The following is a 14616-nucleotide window of genomic DNA, read 5'->3' as shown; positions in this document are numbered from 1 at the left end:
AATCTTAAGATTACAAACACATGAAACAACAACAAAAGCATCAAAATTGTTAAGAAATGGTATGGGACTGAATACATGTCCCAGCACCAGGCATACAGACTAATGACAGTGTGGTGTATGCTCACAGAAACAGGAACCTCCTATGCACTGCTCTGGCACCACATGCTTCTGGATACCTTCCATGTAACACACTTGTTACTTTCACAATGAAAAAACATTCTGAGAGCCTCCACAGCAAATAAAACACCATCACTCCAATCCTCCTCGTGTACTGACCGACCATCATGGAAAAGCAAAATTCACATTAATTTTGCTTGGATAGGCATGCAACAAAAGGCATGTTCTCTGTGTGGTAAGTATCCTATGGTTCCTACATTCTTCTTGGTATTCTGCCATGTATCCCAGGGAATGAGTACTTGATATGACAAGTACTATTGGCTCTTTCCATTAAGAAAGAATTCTTAAATAAGATTTTTCCTTCCTCCAAAAAAAAAGGAAGAAAGAAAGGAAGAAAGAGAGAAAGGAAGAAAGAGAGAAAGGAAGAAAGAGAGAAGTGCATTTTAATGGCCTGAACATTACTGCCTATATTCACACTGACATGTAATTTAGTGCTGTGAGTAATCTTAAAAACCAACTTAAGAAAGGCAAAATATTTATTTTTGTGAGCCCTGGAGAGACAGTAGTAGTTAGAATCACACCAAGCAAACTGATGCAGTATCCATGGTATTAAGTGTAACTCTATATAGGCAACCACTCTCTCATTTTAATTACCCATTTCCAAAAGCTCCATGAAGTGATTATTTTATTTTCTTTCTAAGGCAAAAAGTCAAAGCAGAAATAATATAAACTGCCCTCCAAGAGCTCTCAAGTACACCCAGAAAGTCTCCTGAGTGCTTGGTTACTTTCATCAATACGTTGGTCAGCACACTGTGAATTTGTTAGGAAGAAGAAATGCCTAGACAGGCAAAAACTAGACTGGTGGTCTCCCCCTCAGCCTCTGTGTTACTACCGTATGTTCACCTGTGAGTTCAAGTTCAAAGACATAAAGAACATGCTTACTCAGAGCAGCTTTTCCAAAAAAGTTGCTCATCACATTCCCTTTTCCTGGTGCTTTGCCCCCAGCGGAAGATGCCTAAAAGAATAAAAAAGAAAACACACAATTTTAAATTTTGTTTAACATTTAGGCTGCTCTTGGAATGCATGGCCTCAATCAATCTCTAGCAATAGAGCATACTAAAAGCTAGGCATGACATTCAAGACTGTCATTCCAGAACATGAGAGGTGGAACATGGAGGATCAGGAGTTCAAGGCCATCCTCAGCTACATAACAAGATCAAAGTCACCACAGGCCAGGTGAAGAACTGTCACAAAACCAAAGCACTCCACCTTGACAGCACCAACTCTATAGCAACAGCACTGACTCTGTAGATCAGAGCAAAACGTGCAGATGTCAGCTACAGGAACCGCGGACAGGAATCTATATCACCAGACAGCATTCGCTTAATCTGCAAGGTCTGCTTTCCATTTATACAATCTGTGAATACATCTGAGCTTTTCTTGAGCTTTTTCTTGATTTAAAAACTACTTGTCTTAAAAGAATTAAATCAGGAGTGGTATCGTAAACAATAGGAAAGGGGGTACAGTATTTTTAATTTTCAGAAGTGCATCTGAATCCTGGACCTACCATTTCAGAGCAGTATGACCTGCAGGCAAACTACTTCACAAGTCTGGGCTCAAGTCTTACCCATACAACAAAAAACAGTAAGAATCAAACAGGTGGCTTTCCACAAAGACCAGGCTGTTAGTGCACAGAAGGGATTCAATGTGGGTTGTTCCCCATCTTTCCTTTTTCCCAAAGCAGAAGCTTGAAAACAATGGCAGAAAGAATTAGTAGCAACAACAGGAACTATACTTTCTAGATTTTTAAAGCAGTATCTTTGCATTTTTCTCTTATTTTCTTTTTGAGATAGGGTCTCATCTTGCAGCCTCAACTTCCTGAATACTGGGATAACAGGCATGTACCACCAAACCAAGACAGTTATTTTTTTTAACGACCTTATGTTAGTGCAGATTACTGAGAATAAAAAGCAAAGAGAAATGAATGAAGAATAAGGACAAGAATAAAAAGCATAAACCAGAGCAGGGATGTTAAATATGCCAGGAAGGAAGATACATATGGCAAAACCTTATCTACGTGTTCTCAAATGTCACGGTGTTGACATACAATTCCTCAAACTTGCAGGTTCTCAGGGTGATTTTTATGTACATTATTTCAATGGCTGTCACAACAATCTTATTAGTGTACAAGCCAGGTATCACCATTTTATAGAAAGAGAATCCAATCTTAGTGAGAAGTATTATGGGGGAAAGGACTATCAGAGGAGACATTAAACGTTAACTAAAATATGACTCAAACTATATTAGACACGGTGGCTCATGCTTCTTCCCAGCACTAGAGAGGCAGAGAGGGAAGAGGAGCCAAAGTCAGCCTGGACCTGATAGCAAGACCTCAAATAACCATAAATGTTAAACTAAAGTAGACAACTTTGAACTGATCATGGGACCCGTACACAAATAGCCTAGCATGGAAGCCATGAAGGCTTTCCTAGATCCCCATCCTGTTACAAAAATTGGCCTACTGGAAAGAAGACTTACACTTGTTACTTCTCGGGCCTCTGCTTTGGTTTCCTTGTTGGTGTCTTGGGTTTTAGTAGCAGCTTTAGAAATTAACATTCCCATAATTCCTTTGGGCTGCTGGGAAGCCTGTTTGGAGGCAGGTGGACCATGGCCATTGGTAGTCAGCTCATTGGCTTGTGTCTCACTTGCTGCCTGAAGATTTGATTGCTCAAACTTTCTGGAAGATGAGGATTCTACAGGAGCTCTGGGGACTGCAGCTGCACACTGTATGGCACTAAACCTAATGACAGAATTGAGTATAAGATTAATGTCATTATCAAACCTCATTTTCAAACTCTGTGCCTTCTAGATATCTTTCCACATTAATATAAGACTAAGGAATTTAAAAACTAGACTGATAATAGAAAAAATGATATATAAAACTCTCATTTGGGTAAAGAACTAGGCAGTGTGGAGAAGTAACTTTGGCCTATAATTTGCACTTACCTAGTCAGGAAGCTAGTTCTCAATCAATTGCATTCTATCACATCATAGTGAACACACTTGCTTTTTTGTTTGTTTGAATTTTGGTTCTTTTTGTTTTGGTTTTAGACAGGGTCTCTCTACATTGCCTTGGCTGTCCTAGAATTCAATATATAGACTAGGCTAGCCTTGAACTCACAGCAATCTGCCACCCTCTGCCTCCAGAGTGCTAGGATTCAAGGTATGCACTTCCACAGCCCAGCATCTATACTTGCTTTTATTCACCTCTTATTCTCCAGCGAACAGAAATAATCTCACCATCTATGGAAAACCAGAAGGTCCTCTGACCAAGTTCGAGGAGAAGCAACTATCAACAGACTCAGAGCTAACAGTCATACATTACTAACCAATTTCTTGGCAACTCTCCTAGCCAGAGTGTGCCATACTTTAAAGGGTGAAGTAGGGATAGAGCCACTCATTTCCATAACTCATGCTCCTTTGCATCCATTTGTTTCTCACTTCTAAAAATACCAACTTAGACCACAGAGCAACATACCGAAGGCTAGTGATGTCTGGGTAATAGTCTGCATTAGTGTATTACCGGGAGTAGTCCACCTCTTAGTCTGCAGTAAGCGCCAAGTAAGTGCCTGCTTCACATGACTGTAATGCCACAGTGCGTGATGTGGATGGGAACCTACTGAGCCTTCTCAGGGGTCAGACATAGGACAGAGTCCCCCAGCTTCTCCTAATTAAGAAAATATTTTACTTTCCAGTGTTTTGCTTATGGGGGTAGGTGAAAGTTCCCTGGAGGCCCTCTTCATTCTTTGTATTACAGGAACTCAGCATATGAGTTGGGCAGAATGACCGGTTTGCAGATCAGGGGGAGTTTCTAGTTTCCCCTTTTTCTTCAGTATATCACCTCACTTAAAAGAGAAATGCAGAAACCATGTGGAGATAGGAGCTATTAAAAACTAACTAGAAAAACTGCCTACGCAAATGGTCACTGACAGTATTTCATTTCAGAAATAATTTTTGACTAAGTAGCTTCAGAGCAACACAAACCTTCCACTGAGTCACTATGGCCCACTCAGAACACCTCTAGTTGAAGACAGCAGACGGAAATCATTGACTTTTACCCACTGGTCTTCCTCTCTGGCCTTGCAGCACTTTTAGGTACAATGGAAAAGGTGATTGTAGCGCGATACCATCCCACTACATTTGTATAAAGCTCAGGATTGGGCTGTATGAGAGGTAGGCAGAGTGAGGAGAGGAAGAGAAGGAAGAGGGTGGATGGGGGGGGGGCAGGGGATGACGGAGTATGTATGCGTGTCTCTAGCAGTCTAAGGTAGTTGTAGTATCTAGGTTAGGTATTGGGTAACACCTCTAATTGTGTGGGCATCTTGATATTTGAGCATTACCAAATATATAAAGCTATTGGACAATCTTTAAACATTGGAGTCTCATTTCTATGGGTACCACGTGGATGGCAGGATGGTCTGGGCTCAGCCTAGCCTTGTGGAGACAGCATGGGAGTCTCCTGGGTGCCAGGGCCCGGTGTTTCTGGTTGCCTATTTCTAGCTGTGGTGTGGCTGTGGCCTCTGGCCGCTTCCAGTTGTGAAGCACGTGGCCTCTGGCCTTGGAGCATGGCGGCCTGAGCTAAGCAGAGTTGCTGCCGCTTAGACAGTCAGCCCAAGAAAATGCCGTTCTAAATATTAACATTAACAGCAATGCTTTATTTCAATGTCAGCATCTAAAGCTGGCCCTAAGACAACTCTTTATTTGGTCTTCATTCTACACCTTAGGATCAGGACCAGCAACTGGCACCCAGTAGAGACCACGTTAGGCTGGAGCGGTCCTAGGAGAAGACTGCTTGACCTGAGCTCTCACTTCCTTGCTTTCACAGCACTTTCTAAAACACAACGATCTCGAGGCTCAAAAGTCTTAAGAACAAGCACAAATGTTTTTATTGGAGATAAACTCTCCTGTTTTCCTCTCCTCTCCTCCTACTTTATGTCCCACTCCCAGATAAGACAAGATGGTTAGCTGGGCTGTGGTGACGAACACCTTTAATCCCAGCACTTGGAAAGCAGAGGCAGGAGGATCTCTGAGTCTGAGGCCAGCCTGGTTTACAGGGTGAGTTCCAGGACAGCCAGGGCTACACAGAGAAACCCTGTCTCTAACCGCCCCCCACCCAAAAGGATGAGACGGTTAATCTCTCAGTTGTCAATGTGATGAGATTCAGCATCTCTTCCAAGTATGGCCTCTAGGCACACCTGTAAGGAAATACCTTCGTCTGGCTGAGGTAGAAAGAGCAGCCCACCATGGGTGGCACCACTTCCTGGAATGAGATCCTGGACTACATAAAAAGGAGACTGTGAGCTGAACATGCTTTCACTGCGCTCTGATTTTTGATTGGGACTATGATATGATGAGCTGCTTCAAGACCCTGCAGCCTTGACTTCCCCACCATAATGGAGCGTGCCACTGCACTGCAAGCCAGAATAAAACCTTTCTCCTTAAAGTTTACTTTTGTCAGCAACAGGAAGATAAACCATAATTTGGGGTCTCATGTAGTGCAGGCTAGCCTCAAATTCCTACATAACTGAGATGATGTTGAACTACTACTCATCTTGCCTCTACCTCCCAAGTGCTGGGATAAAGGATGCACCACCATGCCTGGCTAGATATTTTGTCCAGAGTCAGATAGCTGGTAAAAATTATAACCTTCAGTTTTATTTTCTGTCCTTCCTTCATTCTACACTCTCTCTTCACGGCTGTATCTGTGCCCTGGCCCAGCAGCTTACCTGAATCCAAAATCCTTCTGTTCACCTTGAGACTTAACTATTGCAATAAATATCCTTCCTTGAGATTTCCAGCAAATCTACATATCCAAACCCCAACAGCTCTTCTCAGAGTCAAGCCTAAGCTCCATGAAAGCACTCAAAGGGAGTCTGACTCCAGTCTTCTAGTGACTTCCCAACTGTCTGTCACCCTATACTTGACCAACGGACAATGATTATGCAACGTCATTTTCTCTCTCGGCTCCATCTTTACTCTGACACTGCTATCTGACAACTTCTACTGGACCCTTGAGTCTTAACCTAGATGCCTCAACCTTTTGGAAAAGTCACCTGTTTTCCTCTCACTCCACCCATCCAGAAGCTGGGAACAAATGCCTGTCTCCAAAATCTTTTCATGCCATTCTTCTTGATAGCACTGTACTGAAATATTATCTCTTGGGGGCCACCAACCTCAGGAACAGGTACTGGGCCTCATTCTCAAAACAACTCAATGGTACACAGCAGATATACACCAAACACCTTCAAATTATCTTTTAGTTAATTTATTTGATTTTATATGTAAGAGTGTTTTGCCAGCATGTATGTCTGTACACCATATGCACACCTAGTACCCAAGGAGGTCAGAAGGTATTAGATCCCCTGGAACTGGAGTTATAGATGGTTGTAAGCCACCATGTAGGGTACTAGGAATTGAACCTGGGTCCTCTGCAGGATTAATAAGTACACTAAACTACTGAGCCACCTCTCCAGCCCCTGAATTTAAATTATTATTAAATCAAAGTGGTAGATACCCAAGAATATTTTTAAAGAACTGACTTGAGCCCTCAGAACAATCTCACATAGTAGGAATTATCATAACTGATTTAAAGATGAAGAAACCAAAGCTAGAAAGTATTAAGTAATTTGTCCAAAGCCACTGGTCTATTAAGTAGCAAAATATGACTAAAACCTATGATTATCAGTGTCTAAAATCCACACACATCATAGCCTGTCACTGTCCAGTGCCCTGAACACAAAAGATTTAGAAGATCTGATCTTGGCTATGGAGCCTTGGGGACAAGTTACTTTTGGCTGGAGGAACGGGACGTCAAATTTAGAAACAGTTTTTTGAAGGGCACCATTTATCTACCTCCTAAAGGATGGGTAAGAATCAGACAAGCAGAGACTAGGGCAAAGGGGTAGTGAGGGACACAACAAACATTTCTGGTGGTGATGACAAGATAAATATATGAGAAATAGATTTATGGGGAGTCCAGTGGGGTTTCAATATGGGTCGTGGCTGCTATTTTTCACCTTATGATGTACTAATAAAACCAGGCATGTGTCTTACTGCAAGATAAATGGGGTTTTACTAGACTTGGCACTCACTCTTAAGAGGCAGCCACTGTGTAAACACCTTACAAAATCAATTCGTAAAGAAGCCCACAAGAACATTAAGGAGCTTACTTGCTGCAGTTCTGCAAATTGCTTTTAAGGATGTCATAGTCGGTATTGAACAGAGGCCCACTGTCCTTTAGCATAGCTTTCTGGATGCTGTACACATGGATGCTGGCAGTCACAGCTAACTTGGACTTCACTGCTACAAGTCAACAGGAAAAGCAGTCTGTTAATACACAACTTCATAGCTTGTGGGACTTTAACAAGAAACTCTTCTGCACTAAAACCATTTGCAATCTATATGGTGGTCCAAAAACTCTAACAGGCCAAACAGCTACATATAAAGTAGAAGAACATCAAGCCTCTGTCTGCAATGGGACATGTTGGTGCTGAGTTGTTTCTAAGTACAGCACCTGTGAGAATATTACTCACCCAGGGACAGTCAGCAAATAGTGACTCAGAATTAATGATGATTATGAAGCTTTGTTTTCAGTCAGTTAAGTAATCACTACCTGAGAAGATTTATCTCTACCGAAACTTACTTGTATGTTTCAATTTCAGTTTACAGAAAGCAACTACATAATATTATTACTAATGAAGTGAGTCTGCAGAACAAAATTAAAATACCATTATCATAGGAGTAAACTATGGGTTCTACAAGGGAAGGAACTGTGCCTAACTTGTTCACTGTCCCCACAGCCTAGCACAGAGCCTGGAACATATTAACCACCACATATGATGGAGTTTCTTAACATTTCCTTTTTAACCAGAGATTTTTATGCAAATATATATATTTTCATATATATAAGTACACAATTTAAATATTTACTGATAGTCATAAAGAATTTTATTTTAAAACAACCCTTTGACATACACAAAATAATTTTATTATCGAAGATGAAAACAAGTTTAACATACTAATGAAACAAATGTGTTTATTTTTATACAAAGAATTGAAATCTTGGCTGAATATTTGATCCTGCAGAATGTAGAACATATCAATGTTTCGTAGCTGATCAATATTTTGCTTTTATAACCATCAGTGCTGACAACGCTACCACTTTGCAGAAATACAAATTACAAAATAGAAGAGGTAAATTTAGGCCATTTCAATTTGTTAGAAACTCCATTCTAACCCAAGCTGAAATTTACTGAATATTTTTTTTTAAATAAAACAAGGAGCAACTCAAATAGCACTCTTTAGAATCTAATATCCTAACATAAATACAATCCCCAAACACACTAATTTGATACTTATACACTAAGGAATGATAGTGGGAAGATATTCTTTGTTTTTCATAATTAAAGTATTATGTTTCTGTAAGAGCACAGAAGTTTACACATACAGTAAAAAGACTGCAACTGAGAACATCTACCAAGCATGTGTCATACACAGGCTCAAGTTTGGGCCAAGGTGGTTCGGACCACACTCACTGGTGTTGCATGGCAGGATGGCACACGATGCAAAGGGTACTGACTATGTGCTCAGAACTAAAGCTGCAGTGAGGTTACGTGATGTAACATGCGTGAGCACTGCCACAAAATACACATTCTGTGGATTCATCATCCCACATACACTGCTACATTCACTGTTTACCACATTTGATATTTTATTAAGTCTTGGTTGTTCTGAGCTCAGTTTAATACTCTTCTTGCAAGGTCTAGTTTCGGTTATTCAACCTCACATAGTATTCCAATCCATAGCTTAAGGAGCCATGTCATCTAAATTCATGAAAATTTTCTCATGTCTGTCAAGAGTCTTGAAATCCTGTCAAAGACGTACTTTATAAATATCAGCCTTAAAAATGAGAAGTTAGGCAAATGTAAGAAGATTAACGATTCAAAACCCATTAGTAAAAGGAATATAAGACTGGTTAAATAGCCAAATACACTTTATATAGACTACACACAATCAATGCTGTAAGAGGCAAAGCGAAAAGCTTACTCAGCTGCTCAAGCTCTTACCTTCCAGTTTATCTTCTCTCACTACTGCAACCTTGTGGCACTGCAAGGAACAACACCTCATCAGTAGTAAAAGTCACAGAACTTAGAATTTCAGCTTCCTTTACTCAGTTGTGTTTAGCTATGAAATTAGAAAAACACCGGGTACCCTGAAAATACACTACAGTATAGTGCAGTCTGACTAATTTTTAACTTGCATATTTTACATCATCTTGAAAAGAGATTAAAGAAAATGAGAAGCTAGCCTCAGTATTTTTCTGAAACAAAACTATCTCAAATGGTGTAAGAGCAATTTTTAATAAATAATTGAATGATAACTATTATATAATCTATGGAACTAAATAAAAGTTACATCTGTCTATTCTGCTATACTCATAGATTGTCATCAGAGAGCCTTCATTCAGCGACTGATGGAAACAGATGCAGAGACCCACAGCCAAATATTATAGAGTTCAGGGTATTCTGCAGAAGAGGGGGAGGAAGGATTTGTAGGAGCCAGAAGAGTCAAGGACACCACAAGAAAACCTACAAAATCAACTAACCTGCACTCAACCTGGACTCATAGGGGTTCTCAGAGACTGAACTGACAATCAAGGAGCCTGCAAGGGACTGACCTAAGCCGTGTGTGTGTTATAGTTGTGCAGGTTGGTGTTTTTATGAGACTCCTAGCAGGGGTAGTATAGGCTGTTTCTGAAGCTTTTACCTGCTTTTGAGACCCTTGTCCTCCTACATGATTGCCTCATCCAGCCTTAATATTATTGCAACTATTGTCCGACCTAGTCTTATTACAACTTGATAGGCCATGTTTGGTTGATATCCCCGGGAGGCCTGCCCTTTCCTGAAGGAAAGAGAACTGAGTTTAAATAGATCTTAAACTGGTAAAACGCCACAATGGGTGGCTTAAGCAGACTATATGTTACAGGGAAAAGAAAACTTTCAAAATAAAAATTCTTGAAAAAAGTTTCAGCAAGTGCTAGTAAAAATATTCATTTTTCTCCTCTAAATCTCATATTTGGCTACAGCAATACACATTTATGTCAAAGTTAAGAACCACCAAAATCGAGGCTGGAGAGATGGCTCAGAGGTTAAGAGCACTGACTGCTCTTCCAGAGGTCCTGAGTTCAATTCCCAGCAACCACATGGTGGCTCACAACCATCTGTAATGGGATCCAATGCCCTCTTCTGGTGTGTCTGCAGACAGCTACAGTGTACTCATATATATAAAATAAATAATTAATTAAAAAAAAAAGAACCACCAAAATCCTCAATATAGAAGAGCAATATAAAAATCAAGCAAGCCTTTTTTGGTTTTGGTTGGTTGTTTGGTTTTTAGGAGACAGAAATTCACATTGTGCTGAGGCTGGCCTCAAACTCAGTAACTCCTGCTTCAGGCTCTCAAGTGCTGCCAATTCCAGGTGTGAGAAACCATGTTTGGCAACAACATAAATTTTTATTTGTTTTGGTGTTTCAGTACTGATGGTCAAACCCAGAACCTTATACATGCTAGGCAACTGCTCTACCACTGAGCAATCTCCCCAGTATATCAAAAAAAGCTTTTTAGAAATGTAATCATAAATTTGAATTAAGAAAATTTATGGCCGGGCAGTGGTGGTGCACACCTTTAGTCCCAGCACTTGGGAGGCAGAGGCAGGCAGATTTCTGAGTTCGAGGCCAGCCTGGTCTACAGAGTGAGTTCCAGGACAGCCAGGGCTATACAGAGAAACCCTGTCTCAAAAAAAACAAAAAACAAAAAAAAAAAAGAAAATTTATGGATTCTTTTTGTTGGCTTCTTCTAGTTAAAAAATGGTAAGGCAACAGCTCCGTTGCTAAAATGGCTGCTATGGAAGCATAAGGATCTAAGTTCGATTCCCAGTGTCCATGTAAAAAGGCGGGCATGGTGAGACCAATTATAATTTTAGTGCTGAGGAGACAGACGACAGGAGGAGGAGGATTCTGGAGACCACTGGCCAGCCAGCCTAAGCCAGATCAGCAAGCTTCAGGTCCCAGGCTTATCTCAAAAAGGAGGAGACAACTCTTGAGGAGTAATACCCAGGATTGTCCTCTGGCCTTCACAAATGCTTGCATACTCTTAGACATATGCATACATGACAGGCATGTGTGCATACACACACACCCCATACCTGCACACTTACATGATCATAAACACAAACTAGACATCCCCCAAAATGTCTCATTCTATTCAGAATTGCAGAGCTTATGAGAAAAGAAAAAAAGGCACTAAGAACTAACTGTTAAAACACTGCAGATGTGTAGCGCAGCCTTAGAGGCAGTAATTAACTGATACCTAAGCGAATAGTCTAGACAGCCAGGGAGTTCAGACTGGCTAAGTGTTCATCTGCTTGGGGCTACTGAAAATGCACAGGCTTCAACAGTGGACATGCCACCTTGCTGTGCAACAACAGTGCAGCAGCGCAGAGCTGACCACTGTAGTGGACACCTGTCGAGGTGAAGGGCCCAGTAAGCACAGCATCACAAATCCTGTTACCTATCAGAATTTTATTTTACATTTTTGAGAGAGGTCTTGCCCAGACTAGCATGCAACAACCTCTCAAATGCTAGAATTATAAGCATGTACAACCAGAAGTTCTTCATAGTGTGGTGATTGACACCTTTAATCCAGCACTACAGAGAGGCAGGTGGATCTGTGAATACAAAGTCAGTCTGGTCTACCAGCCAAGCTACACAATGAAACTTGTCCTTAAAAAAAGTTCTTTGTAGATTCTAGCCTAAAACTTGACTATTCTGTAATGTCTGGTAAATGAACAATAAATTAGGTGGTGATTTTAAAAAATCATTGACAACTAAAAATCACTACATAAAAAAGCTAATGAGAATTTGTAATGACAAGCCCTAATTAAAAGCTAATGAGAACTTGTAATGACAAGCCCTGATTAACATAACAAGAACACACTAACCAGTGGTTTTCAAAACGTAGGTCAGAAACCCCTTGGAGGGTTGCATATAAAAAAAATCCTGCACATCAGGTATTTATATTACAATAGAAAATTACAGTTATGAAGTAGTAATGAATTAATTTTATGGTTGGGGTCACAACGTGAGGAGCTGTGTTAAAGGGTTGCAGGGTTGGCAGGTGGAGAATCACTACTGACTAAACACCTGAGAGTTTCAACAGTATGCCAACAAGGAAAGAAAACACTGGCTGGACAACAAAGGGATCTGAATCTAAAGTTGTACTTTTCCTCATAAAGCTCACCTAAGAGCTCTAAATCTCACATGCTTGGGACTCTTGTTAAAAAACAACTTCCATCAGTATTATGGAAAACGAAGTTGAGGTTGCAAACATGATTTTGAGGGAAAGTCAAAAGGGAAGTAAAAAAGACATTTTAGTAGATCTCCATGAGGGGCCTGATCCTGGGGCTGATGACAATGAAATAGTAGTGTCTTCAGACAGGCTCAAGGAAAGTGGGGACAGAGAAGATGTGTCATTTGCTGGACAGGAAGCCAGTGTTCAAGAACTATGAACGTTCCCTGGATTCAGTACAAGACAACAGAGCTTCTGGTGCTTCTTCGCAAGGCCTGGGAAGAACACAGTGATACCTGTGCCCACCCCTGATGGAAAAAATGGAAGTCAACAAAAGATCACCAGACCTGAGACTAAGACTGCTTTGTGGTTGAGATGAAAAAAGCAGCAGTACCCTATGCTGGTGGGCTAGATGCAGATGGGATCAGACAGAAAAAGACACAGGAGCCTAAACATACTCCCCAGCCCACGGCTCTGTCTGTACGCAGCAGCTAAGCCTTCAGGCCTAACAATGGGCCACTCTAAGTGACCTATCAAAACGAGTACTCATATAACAAAGTCACCTAATTTTTTTTTCCTCCTTTTTTAACACTGGAATCTGTGACTTGAAATTTGAAGAGGATGAAAATTAAATACTAGTGTCTTCAGTACACAGTCAAAAGGAAAAAGAGGTTCATTTCCTCAATGTCCAATGTCTCATTTCCTAGGTAACTAACAGTGATAGTCTCTTCATCACAGCTAAGATTACATAACCTTTCCTGGATGTCAGATTTAGTCTAAAATTTCAGAATGCTCACTCTCTTTAAGAGGTACTTTAAAACTTCCATACCGGGCTGGAGAGATGGCTCAGCGGTTAAGAGCACCGACTGCTCTTCAAGAGGTCCTGAGTTCAATTCCCAGCAACCACATGGTGGCTCACAACCATCTGTAATGAGATCTGGTGTGTCTGAAGACAGCGACAGTGTACCCACACATATGAAATAAATAAATAAATCTTTAAAAAAAAAAACCTTCCATACCATTCAATCCTGCTTCCTTCTCCTGTTATTTCTAATGATGTTTACATATGACCATGAATCTTTGTTACAAGAGAACTTACAGAATGCCCGTTCTGTATAAGACTGCCAGACACCAAGTAGGTAACATGCAGCTGAGCTCCCGAATTTTCCTTCCGTTTCCTTTCAACATATTCATAGAGCATCCTGTTCCAAACAAGATAGAAGTGACTCATTAGTATGCATCTTCCTCATCAACTCCTAATTCATGACTTGGAAGTTATATATATGAAATCTGAGAGTTTTTTCAACAGCACAAATTTTTACTTACTGAACAGATTTTTGAAAAAACAATGAACTTTAGATAGAGCATGGAACTGGAGTCAACCTGTTTGAGTTGGCTGAGAGACCCAGGAAGTAACTGAGATAAAGCTAGAAAATGCCAAGAAGGACAGAACCCATAGCCAAACAGTGGCAATGGCTAAATAGCAGATATTAAAGTGACTCAATTATCTAGCTATGGCATCCAGAATAAAGTTTTCTTGGTTTCATATCTTCAGGCATAAAGCAGAAGTGCCATTACTACATTCTTATAACCAAGTTCATACACAGTCTGCAAGCCTCTATTCTCAAGTATCAATAGTCTATTATGTGCTTTTTTGGAGATGGAGATGATTTGGGGTTTTTAGTAATTCTATGAGATTATTACATTACATATTTCAAGTTGTCATAGACATCATGACAAATATATATCCATTTCTGTACTACTGAACCAGAGTCAAATGTTTCATGATATAGAACACAGCAGATGCTTACACCACCCAACATCTAAAATGTTCATTAACCACATAGTAAATGCAGAAATGTTGCTTGCAGTAAAGTCTTTATTTGCTTTTATCCCAACCACCTAAAATACCAGAAGTTGATGCCCCTCAATGGAGTTTAACAATAAAAAGATACACATCATTTGTCTTTATTTCAATAAATATTTAGCAAGCTTTTACAATATATCACACTTCAGTTGAGAACAGTCAGAAACTCAGAAATTCTAATAGCTTGGTATGGTGGTACAGGCCTTAAACTCTGGAGGGAGAAGCGG

At 40.3% G+C, this 14616-nt stretch overlaps 1 protein-coding gene across 1 annotated transcript in view; it reads right to left on the bottom strand.

Moving 5' to 3' along the window:
• The window catches only part of Pold3 (DNA polymerase delta 3, accessory subunit), a 37973-nt gene that overhangs the window by 15352 nt on the left and 8005 nt on the right, over nt 1–14616 (bottom strand). The window contains exons 3-7 of the mRNA XM_028770679.1: nt 13622–13724; nt 9243–9282; nt 7347–7479; nt 2656–2917; nt 1060–1132 (exon numbers count right to left, since the gene is read on the bottom strand). Coding sequence (XP_028626512.1) covers nt 1060–1132; nt 2656–2917; nt 7347–7479; nt 9243–9282; nt 13622–13724 — 611 coding nt within the window. The remainder of the gene's footprint in view (nt 1–1059; nt 1133–2655; nt 2918–7346; nt 7480–9242; nt 9283–13621; nt 13725–14616) is intronic.

This window comes from Grammomys surdaster, unplaced genomic scaffold (assembly GCF_004785775.1).
Source record: "Grammomys surdaster isolate TR1022 unplaced genomic scaffold, NIH_TR_1.0 203, whole genome shotgun sequence".
NCBI classification, from domain to species: domain Eukaryota; kingdom Metazoa; phylum Chordata; class Mammalia; order Rodentia; family Muridae; genus Grammomys; species Grammomys surdaster.
This window is presented reverse-complemented; position numbering and strand designations above follow the sequence as displayed.